Source organism: Trichomycterus rosablanca, chromosome 13, assembly GCF_030014385.1.
Source record: "Trichomycterus rosablanca isolate fTriRos1 chromosome 13, fTriRos1.hap1, whole genome shotgun sequence".
In the NCBI taxonomy this organism is placed as follows: domain Eukaryota; kingdom Metazoa; phylum Chordata; class Actinopteri; order Siluriformes; family Trichomycteridae; genus Trichomycterus; species Trichomycterus rosablanca.
This window is the reverse complement of record NC_086000.1, coordinates 17030176-17048831: the sequence shown is the minus strand read 5'-3', so window position 1 is coordinate 17048831 and position 18656 is coordinate 17030176. Positions and strand designations below refer to the sequence as shown.

The 18656-nt window shown below is 37.2% G+C and overlaps 3 protein-coding genes across 5 annotated transcripts; 2 read left to right on the top strand and 1 right to left on the bottom strand.

The window, feature by feature from the left end:
* The first annotated feature begins 540 nt into the window (after window positions 1–540).
* On the top strand, window positions 541–4043 carry LOC134325424 (dr1-associated corepressor). 2 transcript variants are annotated; one of them, XM_063007608.1, is made up of 7 exons: window positions 541–664; window positions 760–832; window positions 930–1017; window positions 1964–2080; window positions 2424–2523; window positions 2659–2717; window positions 3105–4043. In XM_063007608.1, exons 1-6 carry the CDS (start codon window positions 623–625, stop codon window positions 2698–2700), a joined length of 462 nt encoding a protein of 153 aa, XP_062863678.1. In that variant the 5' UTR covers window positions 541–622; the 3' UTR covers window positions 2701–2717; window positions 3105–4043. The 2 variants fall into 2 exon arrangements, with proteins under 2 accessions (XP_062863678.1, XP_062863677.1); XM_063007607.1 differs by having other exon boundaries at window positions 924–1017.
* Window positions 4044–4143: 100 nt separating this feature from the next.
* ahsa1b (AHA1, activator of heat shock protein ATPase homolog 1b) lies at window positions 4144–15189 on the bottom strand. 2 transcript variants are annotated; one of them, XM_063007606.1, is made up of 9 exons: window positions 14924–15189; window positions 11336–11526; window positions 9954–10036; window positions 9718–9835; window positions 9050–9138; window positions 8774–8899; window positions 8571–8672; window positions 8108–8159; window positions 4144–4906 (listed from the first exon to the last, which is right to left on the bottom strand). In XM_063007606.1, exons 1-9 carry the CDS (start codon window positions 14926–14928, stop codon window positions 4734–4736), a joined length of 939 nt encoding a protein of 312 aa, XP_062863676.1. In that variant the 5' UTR covers window positions 14929–15189; the 3' UTR covers window positions 4144–4733. The 2 variants fall into 2 exon arrangements, with proteins under 2 accessions (XP_062863676.1, XP_062863675.1); XM_063007605.1 differs by lacking the exon at window positions 14924–15189 and adding an exon at window positions 12514–12777.
* Window positions 10815–17347, top strand: gpr132a (G protein-coupled receptor 132a). The gene is made up of 2 exons (XM_063007932.1): window positions 10815–10845; window positions 16242–17347. The coding sequence occupies exon 2, from the start codon at window positions 16247–16249 to the stop codon at window positions 17345–17347; it is 1101 nt and encodes a 366-aa protein (XP_062864002.1). The 5' UTR covers window positions 10815–10845; window positions 16242–16246.
* Window positions 17348–18656: the final 1309 nt, after the last annotated feature.

The following is an 18656-nucleotide window of genomic DNA, read 5'->3' as shown; positions in this document are numbered from 1 at the left end:
TGTGTGGGTTTCCTCCGGGAACTCTGGTTTCCTCCCACAGTCCAAAGACATGCAATGAGGTGAATTGGAGACACAATATTGTCCATGACTGTGTTTGAAATGAAAGACTTGTGAACTGATGAATTTTGTGTAACAAGTAACTACCGTTTCTGTCATGAATGTAACCAAAGTGTGTAAAACTTGACGTTAAAATCCTAATAAATAAATAACAAATAAATAGAAGGTTAGTAGGTGCATGTTACTGCTCAACCTAAGTGCTTAGTAAAGATGTACGTTTCATTTATGTGAGCACATTTGAATGAATTTAAACACTTTTAGTACACTAACCTTGTCGCCTTCTCATTGCACGTTTCACAAAATCACACTAAGTCACTTTATTCGTTTATGATAATAATATGATAATAAACCTGAACTGAAACGGTTCAGAATAGTTTACCATTGACGGCATGAGATGAGGGCGTGGTGTAGTGGGCGTGGTCTTTGTGCACCTCTACTTATCCGCTTTTTTCCTTACTTGAGCGGCACGACTTCCTGTCAAAGGTAAACAAATGGAACACCAAACTCCTCCGAACTGTCAGATTACTCAAAATGTAACCCGAAAACGGGGATTTAAAGGATCGAAATGCCTGGACAGAAAAGAAAGTACAACGTCCGATTTCCACCTGTGAGTAATGCGTGTAGTTTGTCGGTCATTTGTTGGTAAAGTTGATAGACAGTAGCGTCTGTGGTGCATCTCTTACTGAGTTGGTGTCTAAGCAGGGTCGCATTAAGAAAATCATGCAGAAGGATACAGAGGTCGGACGAATGGCCACTGCTGTTCCTGTTATCATATGTATCCTTTATTATTTACTGATAATCTACAGAAATGTAATTCAAAGTTAGGCTGTTCGGTGTACTGTAATGCTTCTTAACTTTAAGCTAAGCTAAAGCTCTGGAAATGTTCTTGATCTCATTGCTTACCAAAACCAGCTTAATCACCCAGTCCAAGAACAGCAGAGTCATTTCTATCAACCACATGTAAGTGCTGAATATTCGTTTAATTAAGTGTGATTTAAAAATTAAAGCAATTTAAGTCAGTGTGAAATTTTATCAGTAAAGCTATAATCAGTTAGTCTCTTCTAACTTTATCTGCACTTTACCACAGAAAAAAAGCATTTCACCCTAGTCCTCTAGTGCATAAAAAGATAGTCATCTCAAAAAGTCAAAGTAAAAGCCAAAATGCATGTTACATTCATTAAGAAAGATGTTATTATGTGACAATTTACTGCAAAGGTACAACCACTATTTAACAGTAGGGTTTTGTGATGCAAGTATTTACAAAAAAAAGTTATTGTCTTGCCCAACACTTTCATTATACTGTGAGTTTTAATTTAATATTTTTTCCCCTCTTTCTTTCTCCCAATTTTTATCCCCCAGTCTAGTCGTGTCCAGTTACCCTGAATGCGTCCTCTATACTGATTCGACCCTTCATCGCTGACTGAGGACGCCTCTCAACTGACATGCGCCCCCTCCGGTACGCACAGTCAGTACAGATAGTGCATTTTTCACCCGCACGAGTCGAGTTCATATACTTGACAGGCACTGTGCACGGAGGGCCACACCCCTATCAGCATTATTCCTCAGCCCTGTGCAGGCGCCATCAGTCAGCCAGCAGGGGCCGCAGTCGCACCAGTTATGAGGACCTACGATCCGACTTTCTTACCCCTAAGAACAACAGCCAATGGTTGTTCATACTGCCGCCCAGCCTAGTCGGAAAGGCAGAGCTGAGATTCGATACGATGTATTCGAAACCCCAACTCTGGTGAGCTAGCGTACTTTACCGCTGCGCCACCTGAGCGACTAGTTTTAATTTAATATTTAGTATTTTGGACATTACAACTGTTCGAAGTTTTACATAACTACTGTAACCAAATATGTGAAGAACCATCAAGTGTCCTTATTCAGTCTTGTATAATCTCAATAGGAAACAGTGCATTGAGTCTGAGAAGCTGTTTGATTTCCTGAAGGAGCTTGCAGAACAAGCCTCTGGCTCTTCAACAGCTACAGAGGTCAAAACCAAAGGGAAGTGTAATGAACACAGGTACAAACCCACACAGCAGCAGGAGAGCTTTGCCCGTGTATTTTTCTCCCCACAGCACAATGCATACTGGTCTTCTGAAGATGCAAACACAAGGGGTATGAAATACTGGTGATTTACACTACATCAGACTAATAAACAGAGGTTCTCAAACTGTAGGCTGTGACCCATGACCATATTATATGATTATACAATGATCAATATATTTGGTTTAGGAAACATGCTTTTGCTCACTGTCATAGTCCAGCTGATTTAGATGTTAAGAACTACTGCCGTGGATGTGCTTTTAGTATGTTTACCTTCATTCTAGAAAAAAGTGCTTTTAGTATGTTTAACTTCATTGTAGAAAAAAGTGGAACATGTCCATCAAAGCCAAGTCACCAGAGAAGCAGATGCTGTCCAGGAGACATAATGCTGAGCCTGAAATCAACAGTGACTCCTCTAGCGTAGGAAACCTTTTCATACCTTTTATTAGTAAATATCTTCATGTGATGATTATTCATGCTTTTCACGCTGTACAGGTGGGATAGGTTCAGTTTTGCCTCATTGTGAATGTGTAAATTTCTTTTTTTTTTCTTTAGGAGTCTGAGCTTGTCATTTGCTTGGAGACCCAGTCATCGTAATAATGGGTACTGGAATTGTAAGTTTCTTAATCTTAACAATTTCAACTACACTTTATGCTAATTAGGAATGACAGGTTTTACATTATCGTTAAGCCATCCCTGGAAGTTCCAAAATTATGTTTAGGTGGCTTTGGTAAAAATAAATTGGAAGACTAAAGTAATTTTGATGTAGCTGCTACTTCTGGTGGCCGTGTATTTGCTCTTAACTCAGGCTAATAGTCACAACACTACCAGTGGTGTTTAAGTGCACTTAACTCGTAATTATGCTACTTCCAACGGGACTTAAAGGCAAGTCACTTGATATGTTACACCCTTAATAGATATACAAATGCTTAAAACATGGCAACGGTGTTCATTATCACTGACCACATTTAATTGCTCATTTTTTGTTCATTTGCTCTTAGCTCACCTTATTGAAAACTGCAGCAATACTTATGAAGACCCAACAATTTTTTTTTTCTTTTAATATTTCCCACAGAAATAATTTTAATTTGGAAATTTATTTTTGCTACAAAGGCAGAATTAACATGTGAAGAAAACTAAAATGTAGAAAAAAAAGCAAGTTATTAAGTTTGTGGTCTTAACTGTCTTGTGTACCTAATTTTTTGCACTTTAAACTGTACATGGCAGGGGGTCCCCAAGATTGGATAGAAGAACCCCTGAAATTGATGATAGAAATTGTTATAAACATAGGTTTTTGTGAGTGCTGTGTAAAAAAATTGTGAATGACCATTTTAAATCCTTGTACAAGAGTGTTTACTTTCTAAGAGATAATTATATATTAAGAATAACTGCTGTCTTTTTTTTCTTTTTCTGTTGGATTCATAACTGTTGTTGAACATAAATGTTACAATGGCTGACATTTAATAATTTCACTATGACTCAAAGTTTATACATCTGTGTTAATTCACTAGAATCACCCCGATGTAATTCAGAGGAAATGTACACTTTGTTTATATGCACAGAGGTGAAGAGAGTTTTATACATGAATAAGTAATGTTTTAAGATTTAAAGTAAAAATGTTCTATGGGTGTTACAATGATCAATACAAGGAGATAAAACAGAAATTACAATTAGCTGTTGCAAATAAGAACAAGTAATACTGTTGCAATGGGCTTTATTTTAAGAAAGTGAATAGAACAGTTTCACCTGTATTTAACTGGTCTTAACGCAGAGGTAAAATAAATATCAGATTTCTAAAGGTTTAGGGTATATCATTGTTTAAACAACAATTTACTATTAATATTGTGAAATTATTTTGTGTACTTTAATGTTTCTATGTACTTTTGAATGTGATCTTGACAAAAAAACATTTGAATAAAGCCTGCAGCTGGGAAAATGAATGTAGTACTTAAAGCCTCTGTGGATACAAATGCAGTCGTATGAAAGAAATGCCCACTTGTGCCTTTTGACACATATTTCAATACAATGGTCTATTTTAAGCTTCCGTTGTCAAATAATAAAAGTATCAGTGAAAATTTACATTGTAATAACACAGATCATGATGTTGACAAACATACAGAAATTAAGCTTAAATTTACCAACAATTTTAACCATCACATCCAATCAAATAAAATCTGATTAATGTAGTGGTTTAACAGTTCATTCATTTTTTCTTAGTCCATACAATCATTACACCTTTGACATGAATCAGTTTGAGAAAACGGCCATAACATATCAACTCTCAAACCAAAAAAGCACCATTCTGTCTGCACGTCATTACAGGAAATTAAGAGTGCCAGATGGAATTATTATATTATCATGCTACAATAAAAACTCTCATTACACACATATGGAGGTAACACACAAAAAAAGCTTCAGACCTTTTCTCTCCTTCTCCATGTCAATTATTTTACCAGTTCTTTTTCTGTTCCGATGTTTGGATTTTAAAAACAGAAACCAGAAAAAAGACATGAAGATGAAGCAATACTAAGTCTGCTATTCAATAGAGTCAAGTTCCGGTCCTCTCATTTGTACATGTGAACAACAAAAAAAGTTAATGAAAAACAGCCAAAAATTGCAGTGGGTGAAACTCAGTAGAGTCGTGCACCATAGCCAAATGTCTGTTTAATGGCTTGGCAGTAGTACCTCTGCCAGCCTTCCCGTGTGCGGTCCTCTTCGCTCTCGGGCACGCCTCGACAATCGATCTTTAGCTCTGTCTCATTCACCTTGTCTGTAAAGGTCAGCGTCACTGTTGCGTAGTGCCCTGTTTTCCCAAACAGACATACATACAGAAAAAAAGAGAATAAGATACAGTGCTGTAAAATAAGTGACTGCCCATACTGTTTCTCTTTGTTACTGCAAATTTGTGACAAAATTAATGAATAACATTTAACAAAACATTTTACACAAGAGGCACTTTAGAGTAAAAGCACGGTGTTCTAAAATATAATTTAATTAAGGGACCAAGTTATGCCTATATTAGTCTTATGGAAAAAACTTGTTCTCTGTTCTTAAATCTTCTGTGCAGCCAGGGATTACTTCCTTTCACCCATCTTAAAAAATACAGTATCATCTGTGCAAAGTCATGCACTGCATGATTAGCCGCCCCCCCAGTGCAGTCAAGTCAACTGGCCAGCAGAGGTTGTGATTGCTGCAGTGACAAGGAACCATGCTTTGACCACTGTCCCTCCTCCTTTAAGTGTAAACAATATCTTACATCAGGGGTCCTCAAACTTTTTAACCAAAGGGCCAGATTACTGTTCTTCAGTGTTTCGGGGGGCCGGACCGCGGGTGAAATAGTAAACACACCCAAAAAAGCTATTTACTTTGTATACTGGATGTATTGTCTGTGCTTTGTATAATTGTAGTTCATAATGATAATGCAGAAATGTTATTTATTTTAATAATTTCCATTATCCTTCCTCATACAGTGTTTCCTTAACAAAATCAGTGTGAACTGTGTGCCTGCTTTTGCCTGACGAGAGTAAGCGTCAGGTTCCATATTTGTTACTGCCAGTCATAATACAACCCCTGGCAAAAATTATGGAATCACCACTCTTGGAAGATGTTCTGTCAATTGTTTAATTTTGTAGAAAAAAAATAAATCACAGACATGCCACAAAACTATCATTTTTCAAAATGTCAACCTTCTGGCATTAAGAAACAATAAAAAAAAGAAACAAATATAATAGTTGTGGTCAGTCACAATTGCTTTTTTTAGATCAAGTAGAGGAAAAAAATATGGAATCACTCAAATCTGAGGAAAAAATTATGGAATCACTCTGTAATTTGCAGTTTAAAAACAAAACATCTGCAGCAGATTAGATTTGCTAATTATTCTTCAGTTTAAAAAGAGTGCTTACACCTCGGAGAGCTGTTGCACAAAGCAGATTGGTTCCAACACAAGATATGTCAGTTGAAACAAATGAGAGGATTATAAAACTCCTTCAAGAAGATAAATCATTGTGGAATGTCGCAAAAGATGTTGGTTGTTCCCAGTAAGCTGTGTTTAAAATCTGGACCAAGTACAAACAAAATGGGAAGGTTGTAAAAGGGAAGCATACTGGTAGACCAAGTAAGACATCAAAGCATCAAGATAGAAAACTTAAAGCAATATGTCTTGAAAACAGAAAATGCACAACAAAACAAATGAGAAACAAGTGGCCGGAAAGTGGAGTCAATGTCTGTGACTGAACTGTAAGAAATCACCTAAAAGAAATGGGATTTACATACAGAAAAGCCAAACAAAAGCCATCATTAACACCTAAAAAGAAAAGAACAAGGTTAAAGTAGGCTAAAGAAAAGCAATCGTGGACTGTGGGTGACTGGATAAAAGTGATCTTCAGTGATGAATCGCGAATCTGCATTGGGCAAGGTGATGATGCTGGAACTTTTGTTTGGTGTCTGTCCAATGAAATTTATGAAGATAACTGCCTAAAAAAAACATGTTAATTTCCACAGTTGTTGATGATATGGGCCTGCATATCGGGTAAAGGCACAGGGGAGATGGTCTTCAATAAATGCCAAAGTCCACATTAAAATTTTGGACGCTTTTCTTATTCCATCAGTTGAAAGGATGTTTGGTGATGATGACTTCATTTTTCAAGATGATCATGCATCTTGCCATAGGGCAAAGGACGTGAAAACTTTCCTTCAAGAAAACATATAATGTCAATGGCATGGCCTGCAAATAGTCCGGATCTCAATCCATTTGAAAATCTCTGGTGGAAATTGAAGAAAATGGTCAATGACAAGGTTCCAACCTGCAAAGCTGATCTGGCAACAGCAAGAGACAGTTGAAGGCAGATTGATGAAGAATACTGTTTGTCATTAGTTAACTCCATGCCTCAGAGAGTTTAAACCATTATAAAAGCCAGAGGTGGTGCAACAAAGTAATAATGGTGCAGTGTTTTCTAATGATTCCATAATTTTTTCCTCAGATTTGAGTGATTCCATATTTTTTTCCTCTACTTGATCTAAAAAAAAAGCAATTGTGACTGACCACAACTATTATATTTGTTTCTTTTTTTTATTGTTTCTTAATGCCAGAAGGTTGACAGTTTGAGAAATGATAGTTTTGTGGCATGTCTGTGATTTATTTTTTTTCTACAAAATTAAACAATTGAAAGAACATCTTCCAAGAGTGGTGATTCCATAATTTTTGCCAGGGGTTGTAGCTAATAAATGTTGATCAGTGAGTCTGGATCTGGTTGGAGATTTAAGGTGTTTCAACTTCGAAAAAGTCTGCTCACAGATGTAGATGCTGTCGAAAACGGTAGTTACTTTGAGTGCATGTTTTATTGAGATCGGGGAGCTCACAATGGAAAGAGAAGCATAAAAATTAAACAATGTGCTTGAGTTTTGATTTTGGATGCATAAATGCGTTGATCTCCAGGAGCAGGTCGTTAAAACATTTCAAAACTCGCCCCGACTCAGCCAGCGGATCTCAGTAAAGCACATCTTCAGCTCAGACAAGAATTCCTGAAACTGCCTGTAGTTAAGAGCATTAGCTTTAATAAAATTAACACAGGACACGAGGATTTTCATAACGAAATCCCACTTAACTGCTTCGCAACACAGTTCAGTGGCTGCGGTCACTCATCTCTCTATTGATGCGCCAATCACTCCCCTCATGCTTGGAGCGCCACCCGTTGGATCGCTGCCGTATAATCTACTGAGACTCCGGGTGGCCAATTTTTGTTTCCTCGGTTATTTTTTCCCCCGTTATAATACTGTGAGTTCGAAGATGAACAGTGGCCAGACAACATGTATTGCTGCTGTGGTTAAAGGGGCCGGTCAAATTAAAGCATCGGGCCGTAGTTTGATGACCCCTGTCTTACATATTGTGTTTCATTGTTAAATAAGTTCTCTTTGTCTAATGTTTTGTTTAATGTTTGCACTGTATTTTATTTTGATTTGACTGAAAAATATAGGCATTAGTATACATTATGGATAAATTTCTTACCGCTCGGCCATGTGTTGTACCTCCATTTCATGACTATTTTCTCGTCAGAAACCTGTAGAAAAACATTTCCAGTTATTTATAAAGATTCACCAAAAATAGATATGGACAATACAAAATCATGTAAAAGTATATATACAATAAGTCACACTTAAGATGCTTTTATATTGTACTGTTCAAATCCACGTGCAAAAACTGATCACATAAAAATGTACATTTCTATTTTAGTTCATTATTATCTTCCCTGTTCATGGACAAAAGAAACAAGACATGGTCACACCAATTATGTTAAATCACTGAGTTTGACTGAGTGTGCATGAGAACACCAACAGCATGATCTTACACGTTCTTAATCACTGAACATACGTTGTGAAAATGACTGCAGACAGAGCAGCAATAACTATAGCAGTGTGTCCTTATTGTTATTCCTACTGTTTGAAGAAAATGTAAATGTAAGATGTCTCACCAGTTCCTGAAACTCCCCAAAGACGTTTCCATCCAATAAACGGAACTTGCCTCCTTTTTCTGGCTCAACCACAGCAGCTGTGTGTGTAAATGCCTGCACCATCTACACAGACAGACAGATTTATTACCTCAATATCTGTGTCTGATTGATTAAGCTGTAATACTTGACAGCTTTCAAGTAATACAGGATGAAACATGACTTACTTCTTGTTTGAGGAACACTCTGTAAAGCTCATCAGGGGAAGTAAGGAAAGTATCAGTCAGAGAGAACTTGCAAGTGGGAATCTTGACTCCTGTGCAGGGAGGAGGTGCTGTGCCACTGGAGCCAATCTGAACAGTTAAATCACAAAAAAAATACACTTATATAATCCATACTTGCCTAATCTTTCATATCATTATTTTTTTTATTATTGTTTTCTTATTATTCTGTATTTTTGTTGGTCAAAGGAACTAATGAATAGATATCAGTTTAGTGCTTACTTTAGTCTTGTCCATTTTGACATTTGCTTGAGCTATTGGTTGTTTAGTTACACCGTTGGCTGTGGGTAGGATCATACCCTGTGTAAACTCTGCAACAGAATACAAATAAAAGATCAGAAAAGTGCATCACAAATTTGCACACCTACACCATTAAACTGTAAAATGTTACATTACAAACTGCCAGTTTTAAACAACAGATTGTTGCACTACTTCATAAACTGATAGATTTATGTTGTCAAAAAATTCTTGACATTGTATTATTGGCTTCAAATCACAGCCACTGTTGGGCCACTAAGCAAGCCCTCTAGGTCCCTCTGCTTCAGGGGCGCTGTACAATGTCTACCCCTGTGCTCTGACCCCAGATTTTAAAGAGGCTGGTGCATGCAGGAAAAAAAACTATACTGTGCATGAATATATGTAAATATGACAAGGTCATTCCATCAACCCTGTATTGTCCTTACTATTTACTACTGCATCCAGTACTCAATCTGACTTTATTTATTGACCTCTAGTGGTTTTACTCTGTTACTGCAGTGTAAACATGTTCTACACTAATAGGAGTTTTTCAGACTAATAAGAGTTTTTTTAAATGTTACTTTTATGGGAATCAAATGATAAACCAACATAAAAACAAAACAATAAGCAACAACAACAAAAAAAAGGCTGACCTGATTTAAGAAGCCCAACGTAGCTGCTCAGTGCCTCACGGATTTTATTTGCCCCTTCCTTCCTCATGAGACTATAAAGTGGTGTGTCGGGCTCATCTTTACAAAGAGTCACATTGATCTGCGCCCCAACAAAAACAAAAAACATAGATTGATTATAATTACAATTATTTGAATGAATAATTAAACAAATAAAATCAGTCTTTAATTAAATAGATTTGTATTATTGGGTTACTCACATCAAGGTCCTTCATATCATTTTCATCTGACAGATTTGGAATTTCGACATTTCCTTTGTATTTGATTCCTGATTTTGAGGTCCCTACAAAAAACAAGTAATACAAATTAGATAATTATACTGCAAAATCTAACAGACACCTGGGTTTTAGCCCAGTAATCTGGCACTTGTATGCTGCTTATGCCTTTAATTTTAAAGCTGTAAAATATGCAGACTGGAACCATGAAAACATCATGAAACACCATGAAAACATGAATCATGAATATTAACTTGTTTATCAAATGATTACTAAAATCTGCAGTTCTTAGGTATATTTGTATATAAACACACTCCAATTAAAAAAGCCTGGATGAAATGTAAAAAAACACTGGTGTAATTCTATTGCTTGTCTGTTTACACCGATGGTTTCTAAATCATGAGAATATTTTCGCCCCCCCTCCCTCCCTACTCTGACACACAGGTCTTTTGCTTCCAAAACAGTGTATTCCGTACAAACAAAATTGAACACAAAATAAAGTAGCCAATTACTGTTACAGTGGAATTATCACAAGTGACATGCATTATGTATTTTACACCCCCCCCCTTTTCTCCCACTTTAGTGCATCCAATTTCTGCCCGTCAATCATCCTCTCACTAATGCTGGTCCCTGCTCCCGATTGGGGAGGACGAGGCTGCTCCACGCCCCCTCCGACACGTGCACAGCAATCGAACATCTTATCACCTACACTTGACGAGTGCAGTGCAGTACAGCGCTGTGTATGGAGAGCCACACCCTCTACCGCACTCCTTTCCCATCTCCGAGCAGGCGCCACCAACCAGCCAGCAGAGGTCATAATCGCACTACTCTGAGAGAGAGATCGTTGTTCATGTGGCCGCTCTGGTGAACAGTGTGTGTTTTTACCGCTGCGCCACCTGAGCGGCTGTATTTTAAATTTTGTGTAACAGCATTCATTGCTTTCAACATATTTTCAACAAACATTGCCAATATGCACAAAATGGCTTTAAAACTTAACCAGCTCCCTGAACAAATTACACCTTTCTAATCCCACATCGTTTTAGGGACTGGTGTGGGCTTTCTTTGTGATGCAGATTTTTTTTTTTTTAAATCAAGGTTGCAGCTGCGAGACCGCCACTCGTGATTCATTTTTGACGTCCAGCTTTAACCTGTATTTTTCTTTATTGAGGCCACTGCAGAATAACCTCTCTCACATAAGTTGCTGCGCACCCACCGTCAATAACTCCACATCTCCCCTTTGGGAACCACTGGTTTACACAAGTTCCAAATAAACAGAAAACCTGGAATATCTTTATTATAATGATCCAATTATTAAATTCTATTTAAACAAATTCAATTAGTCTAGGTTCATGAGCGCCCACTCTTACCTTTCCATATGGCCTTTAAATTCCACTCATAGAAGAATATAAGCTTTCCTTTCCGGTTGTTGATGGAAGCTTCGCCTTCTACACTGCTGACCTCTGTGACCTCACACTTGCCTTCATCGTTTTCTACGTTTAGCCCCATCATAAGCTCTTTTAATTTCTCTGAAGACCAGTTTGTAGCATCTCTCTCCGTCCTACCAGAAAAAAATAACAAAGATACCTGGCGTTATTAATCCAAATGACAGATTTCCAACTTTACACCTTGGAACACAGGCAGTTTTATTTAATTTAACACAAGAAATAAAACACCATTTAAATATTTAAAACACCTTATACATGGGTCCTATAAAATATAGCTGCTGCATTTAACAATGCTGCATGGCATCTTTATAGTTCCTTATGGGTGCCAACTTTTACATTAAATCTCTCCCAATACAGTCTGCCATAAAACATGCTTCAAGACTACTGCAACCCTCCAGATGTGCAACCGACTTCTCTGGGTTTAAGCTCATCTAATATGGACTGACCAAAAACATGGATAACCTGCACAGTGTTTTTGTCTTTACCATTCTTAGCTGTTTGTCAGTTTAATGCTTTAAGCAGTGAGGTTTCACACAACATCTGACCAAGTATCTGTCGGTATAAATGTAATTATATGTATAAGTATATGTTACAAGCCGATTTATGCTGCAAATATCGCGATTAAGCATCGTTTATTCACAGTCTCTTACAGTATAGTGAAATATATCGTCATATTTACAGCCGAACAAGCCAAAAAAAACGACAAAACAGTTAGCTCGCTTATAAAACATGGAAGCACAGTAATGTCGGTCTTATTCCCAATCAATATTAACACAGTGTTATTAGCTGTTTGTTAACAAAATGCATCGCCAACTGAGGTGAGGTGTCCTGATGCTCCGAACTGTCCATTCCTTTATTAATATATGTGTAGCTACGAAGCTATCTGCTAAGGCAACTGCCCAATAAAGCCACGTGTAGTAAATACACACAGATACCGTTATAAAGCATCATAGAAAGAGATTGGCTGATATGAAGTATACAGCTGACAGTTCGTTTTTTAAATCTCTGTGATAAGGTTACCGACTGATGGTAAAGCACGGTTAGCTAACATGGCTAACAGCAGCTCCACGCCGGCTTAGCTGTTTCTCCTCTCTGCTTACCAATGCCAGTTGTTCACATTAGTCGCATCCGCTCTCTCTTCAACAATCCACCGAGGATCTCCTTCTCCCCACTTAGCCATGATAATTCGGTTGAATTAAAACTGTACTACTAAAAATGAGGCAGAGAGGCAGAGAGATGAGCAACGCTACACCGGCTACACACTTCTGGAACTCTCCTCACACCAACCTCCGGTTTTGTTGCTCGTAGAAATGACTGGAAACGGAATTTCGCGTCACAATGAAAAAGCTCCGTGTGTACAGCATGGCTACTGCCACAGATTAACGTTCCCATCTCCAGTTTTAATGTAAACATTTTTACATTTACATTTTCAGCATTTAGCAGACGCTTTTATCCAAAGCGACTTACAGCACTGTGACAGTATACTGTCTAAGCAATTGAGGGTTAAGGGCCTTGCTCAAGGGCCCAACAGTGGAAACCTGGCAGTGGTGGGGCTTGAACCGGCAACCTTCTGGTTACTGGACCAGTACCTTAACCACTAGGCTACAGCTGCCCCTTTGTACAATAAATACAAATGTCATTTATTTTATTCACATTTCTGTTTTGTAACAGAAAAATAAATGAATAAATAGATAGATAATAGTAAATAGAAAAATAAAGAAAAATGTGGCCAGATTTAGATTGCAACAAGCAGGCTTTCTATCTAAAATACAAATAAAGGTAAACACTACCACTGGGATCCAGGGTTTGATCCAGGGTCTGTCAGCCAGTAGGGCATCTAAATACAAACATAATTGTCTGAGTAACATATTTATATAATAAACATGATCCAACAAAAATGTGTACTGATTATTTTCCATCTTTCACTGTGGGTATTTAAACAGCATGACTGTAGATTGTACAGAATACTATACTAGGGCTTAAAAGAAATACTATACTAGGGCGTTACCTAAAGGAAAGCGATGCGCACTATTGTGGTTTTGATTAGAGGAAGTTTGTGTGTTCCGCAACACTTTTTGCTAGTGTTAAAAATGAAAAGACAGTAGACTATCTACAGCACATGCTTCATTACAGTAAGTATTATTTTATTTACTATTAATACTAAATATTACTCAAGGATAACCTAAAACTAAACAAAACAGTGTAATTACTAAGTTTTTACATTGTGTAAACATTTTATAAGATATACATAAATACTTTTAATAACTAATTCTACTTACATTAGGAACATTTAGAGTTAGTCTTAATTGAGTGAAATTGCTACCAGCTATTTATGTTATTTTATTTTATAGTATACATTTTAATATTTACTCAAATATGTTCGGTGCATTAAGTAATCAGACTTCTAAATATTTTTATACTTCATTATTTCAGACTATTTTAGACACATTTGTTTTACTGTTGAGCCATAAACCAGTGTGCATTATATGCAAACAATGCTTCATTATTTACTGAAAATACAAGCGTCTAATTTATGCATTTATTTGTATTAGCAATCAAATTTATTAGACCAAGAAACTTATCTTTAATTTTTAAATAACTCTACATGCTTATTGTAGCCTCAGATTGGGCTGGAAGAGGTGAAATAAAATGTGGTCTGCGCTGGTTATTTAAGTTCAGTTTTCCTGTCAGCTTGAATCAGTCTGGGCCATTGTCATGTGTCTCTCATCATCAAGAGTGTTTGTACCTGCTAAACCTTTGCTCACTGGATGTTGTTTTGTGTCTTATATTCTGTGTAAACTCTAGAGACTGTTTTGATGAAAAATTAAAACGTTGGGATATAAACCAACCAAGTTTGTACTTAGATCAACCCAACTGGCACCAACAACCATGTCACAGTCAATTAGATTAATTTTCATATTTTGCTGTTTAAATGTTACCATTAACTAAAACTGACCTGAGTTTGTTTGATTTTAAGCATTACACGGCTGATTGGACAGTTACATGAATGAGCAGGTGTAAACATTCAAATATTCAGATATGCTCAAAATGTCCCCCAAATGTCACTTACTGCATACATAACAATATGACCAAAAGAAAAAAACACCCTTTATCAGGGGTGGGCAATTAAATTTTCGAAGGGGCCACATAAGAAACTGGGACTGTTGTGAAGGGCCGGACCAATAAGGTGAACTTAATTCTGCTCAATATTAATTTTATCTCTTTATTTACATTTTCAGCATTTAGCAGACACCTTTATCCAAAGTGACTTACAATAAAGTTACAGTACACAGTCTGAGCAATTGAGGGTTAAGGGCCAGCAGCAACCAGGCAGTGGTGGGGCTTGAACCAGCGACCTTCTGATTACTAGTCCAGTACCCTAACCACTAGGCTACGGCTTGTTACGTTAGTTTACTATTTAAACAAACAAATGCAAAAAAAACAAACAAAGAAAACAAATGTGAACAAAAGGTTTTTAAACTTTACACTATTTTTTTTTAGTATAATCACCTCATTTGCTGTTTTTCAGTCCTTTGTTATTGTTGAATATTCTTATTAAAATCACAAAGCTGGTCCTGACTGCTTCAGTTCTGGATGTGTTAAACTTTATCCTTGTTGCTTTTGCAGTTTAGTTAGTGAAGCTTCATGTATTTCTGAGTTTAGTACCATAACAGCGATTTAGAGCCTAAATTGTGATCGTTAACCAGCGTTACACCTGACTTCAGTAAATAAATACTTCAGAAGTTCGTGTCTTGTTAAAAACTCGGTGAACGGTGAAGCCCGATACACTCGCGCACACACGTAAAACGAAACTTGCGGATATTTAAAGACACAGCGCTCCCGTCAAAATCAATCCTGTTATATTGTATGTGTGATGTACTGTACATTTATTTATGTCTAATTTTTAATTGCCACGAACCTCATGCGGGCCGGTTAGGGATGTCTCGCGGGCCGGATGTGGTCTGCCCTTTATAATTAATGAGTTCATACTGTATGTTTTAGATGTGAACCCATGTTTAAATAAAATGAATGATGCTTCCAACTTTGTGGGAACCACTTCTCATCCAACATCAGTGCCTAAGCTTACAAGTGCTCTTTAACTGAATAAACACAAAATCCCACAGATACACTCCAAAATCTTCCCAAGCCTTTGCAAAAGAGTGTAAGCTATATTAATGTCTATATATTCAGAATAGGATGTCCAACAAGCTCATGGTCAGGTGTCTACATACTCTTGGCCACATGTTTTAGCACTACATGCCATCCACCACCCCAGCACACTGTTTTGTCAGAACTGAAACTGGCCAAAAATGGGTAATTTAAGTGAGTTCTTTCTGAAAAACGTTACTAAGCCAAAGGAAATGAGGTAAGACATCTATTGTAACACAGACGCTGGGGAGTTCCAACTTTGCCTCCAATCACTGTCTTTGAATTTGGCATGGTCTCTCTGTGTCTGTGTGGGTTGCTTCCGCCCTCCAAAACATAGCGGAGCTGGTTTGGCTACTCTAACTTGCCTTAAGTGCGAGTGAGTGCATGGTGTCGTATAATGAAAAGGTGTTCTGTTCACTTTGTATTTCAACTCCGGCCCTAATTAAACTAAAAATAAATGTTGTACAGGAGATACAAAAAAAAAGTTCCATAAGCAAATCATAACAGGCCTTTCAGATAAAACAAAAAAATCTTAATTTATTTTATTGCTGTTACGTTTATTACATCTAAATGTCACATTGAGAATGTTCTACATTCTAAATTAGGACTATTCACAACACAGATTACTAATTTACTCTCTGTTCTTTTGTGGCCTCTTGTTTAGGTCTCTAATGTTTAGTGACCATGGATGTGCTGAATGGATCCTCTTCAGTTCCATCAAACTCAACCAAAATCTGCATCCTTCCATTTGAAAATGACCAAATTCCTCTCCTGGTTTTGTACAGCATTGTTCTCATCGTGGGTTTACCTGCCAACATAATCACAGTCTACCTCACTTTTCTCCAAGTGAGGCAGAAGAATGTGTTGGGCGTTTTCCTTCTGAGTCTGACTGCATGTGACCTGATGTATCTAGGCACACTACCTTTATGGGCTATTTATGTAAACAGTGGTCATCGCTGGCACTTTAGCTCTTTGGCTTGTAAAGTCACAGGTTACATCTTCTTCAACAATATGTACATCAGCATCTTTCTCTTGTGCTGTGTGTCTGTGGACCGTTACCTGGCTGTGGTGTATTCAGTGGAATCTCGAGGTCTGAGGCAGAGAAAACGAGCTGTGATGGTCAGTTTCATAATTGTGATGGTAGTGGCACTGGGCCATATGCCAGTGTTTACTATGACAGAAGGTGAAACTGAGAACACAGATGAGAAACGTTGCTTTGAGCCCAGGCACAACACATTTACCTTGACTGGATTCAACTACGCTCGCTTTGTTGTTGGCTTCCTTATTCCTTTGTTTTTCCTGATGTTTACCAACCATGCTATTTTTGCTAAGGTGATGGCCAGCCATGGTTTGAGTGCAGAGCAGAAATGTAAAGTCCGTAACCTTGCTTTGGCAGTCATCTTGTTTTTCCTGGTCTGCTTTGCCCCCTACCACATCATCCTTTTGATACGGGCAATCAGTTTTCATTTCACTGACATTTTACAAAAGGACTGCAGCTTACACCAAGCCCTCTACACACCTTATAGTATCTCTTTAGGTCTGTCCACCATTAACAGTGCTATTAACCCCATTCTGTATGTGCTGGCCAGCGATAACATCCGCAAAGAGATTCACAGAAGCATGAGCAACCTTTGCAGTGGCATCTTAATTAAGAAGCGCAAAAAAAGCATAGAAACCACGGTCTCCGAAACTCCTGCAAATAAGCCATCGGCTGGACTGTTACAAGAGAATCCCAGTGGTGAGAATGATTCACATTACCGTTACCCTGAATTCACTCAGGTGTGATGCAACAGAGTGACCGGAAGTCATTTCTTTTTAATATTAGTTAAAGAAGTGGAGACACATGAGGCAAGAGAACTGAGACGAGATAAACTTTTGGCAAATGAAAACCTATGGAATAAGAGTTAAGAAAGATGGTCTTTCAGACACTTTGTTTTCCACAGTAAATTGTATTTATTTATACATTAGATAATTCATTGTAATTAACTGTGTAATTTACTCACTTTTTCACAACTAGGGGGAATTTAGTGTAGACAATTAATTTTAGCTTGTTTTTGCAAGGTGAGACCTAATCACAGTACCTTTGGAAACACACAACCACCCACACACAGGCAACACACTCACACAAAATATCAATATATAAAAAAACAATAATTCTATGTCTATGTTCTATGTTTAAGTTAATACAGTTATGTTTTATAACTGGCATTATTATGTCAGTAAAAAGAAATGCTCTAAATGATTTTTTGAAGATAGTCACTACTTGGCACAATGCTATTGTAGGTTTGTTGACCTAATTAAGGTTCCCAAAAACCCATGTTGCAACTTTCTAACAATAAAATAAATAAAAAGTAGCCTGTTAATTGCGAACACACTTTTACACCAGGACAAGCTGTATAAAAATATGAAAACACAAGTGTGGTGTTATGTATGTGCTTTGGAAAAACGCACCACTGGCCAGTATACAGACGTGGTTGGCGGCTTCACACAAATTAGTCACACAGAATTAGTTACACAAACATTAGTAACAAACTTCCTCTTCCCATAAGAACAAACCAAAATTTGTTCATGACAAGACCTTGCTAAATAGCTGATTACTACTCAGTAATATACAGTAAATACCATGTAAAATTTAGCAGCACACTGAAAAGCAAAAGTTGCACGTTTTGTTCTTTCTTCAAACTAACCACTGTTCAGTTTGATAAGGAAATGTGGTTGAAAGCTTTGGGCTTAAAGTTGTGCTTTGAAACACGTACACAGTATAATTCTGCACTGACATGCAGATCTACACAACTATAAATGCATTACTGTCCAAGTTTTAAAACACCTATCAAAAATCTGAATGTTGTGCTAGTGCTTTACACTGTATTTACAGTTTTCCCACCCAGTTTTTAAAATATAACTTCATTACATAACTATATGACTTTAGTGCATCTACTTTCAATTTTTAACTTTGTTCTTAAACAAAAAGTATGTACTGTATTTATAAACATAAACAAAAAAATATATAAAGGGAAAACATTGTGACCATATTCAAATGAATATATGTACATTTCACATACATGTTACTGGTCCACCTGCCACATAGAGAGGC

Coding starts and splice junctions, on each gene's coding strand:
- LOC134325424 (XM_063007607.1), top strand. CDS start 623: ATGCCTGGACAGAAAAGAAAGTACAACGTCCGATTTCCACCT. Junction 665..759: donor ACAACGTCCGATTTCCACCT/GTGAGTAATGCG, acceptor GTGTCTAAGCAG/GGTCGCATTAAGAAAATCAT. Junction 2,081..2,423: donor GGGAAGTGTAATGAACACAG/GTACAAACCCAC, acceptor ACTTCATTGTAG/AAAAAAGTGGAACATGTCCA.
- ahsa1b (XM_063007605.1), bottom strand. CDS start 12,593: ATGGCTAAGTGGGGAGAAGGAGATCCTCGGTGGATTGTTGAAGAGAGA. Junction 9,836..9,953: donor ATGATATGAAGGACCTTGAT/GTGAGTAACCCA, acceptor GTTGGGGCGCAG/ATCAATGTGACTCTTTGTAA. Junction 9,139..9,717: donor CGTTGGGCTTCTTAAATCAG/GTCAGCCTTTTT, acceptor ATTCTGTTGCAG/AGTTTACACAGGGTATGATC.
- gpr132a (XM_063007932.1), top strand. CDS start 16,247: ATGGATGTGCTGAATGGATCCTCTTCAGTTCCATCAAACTCAACCAAA.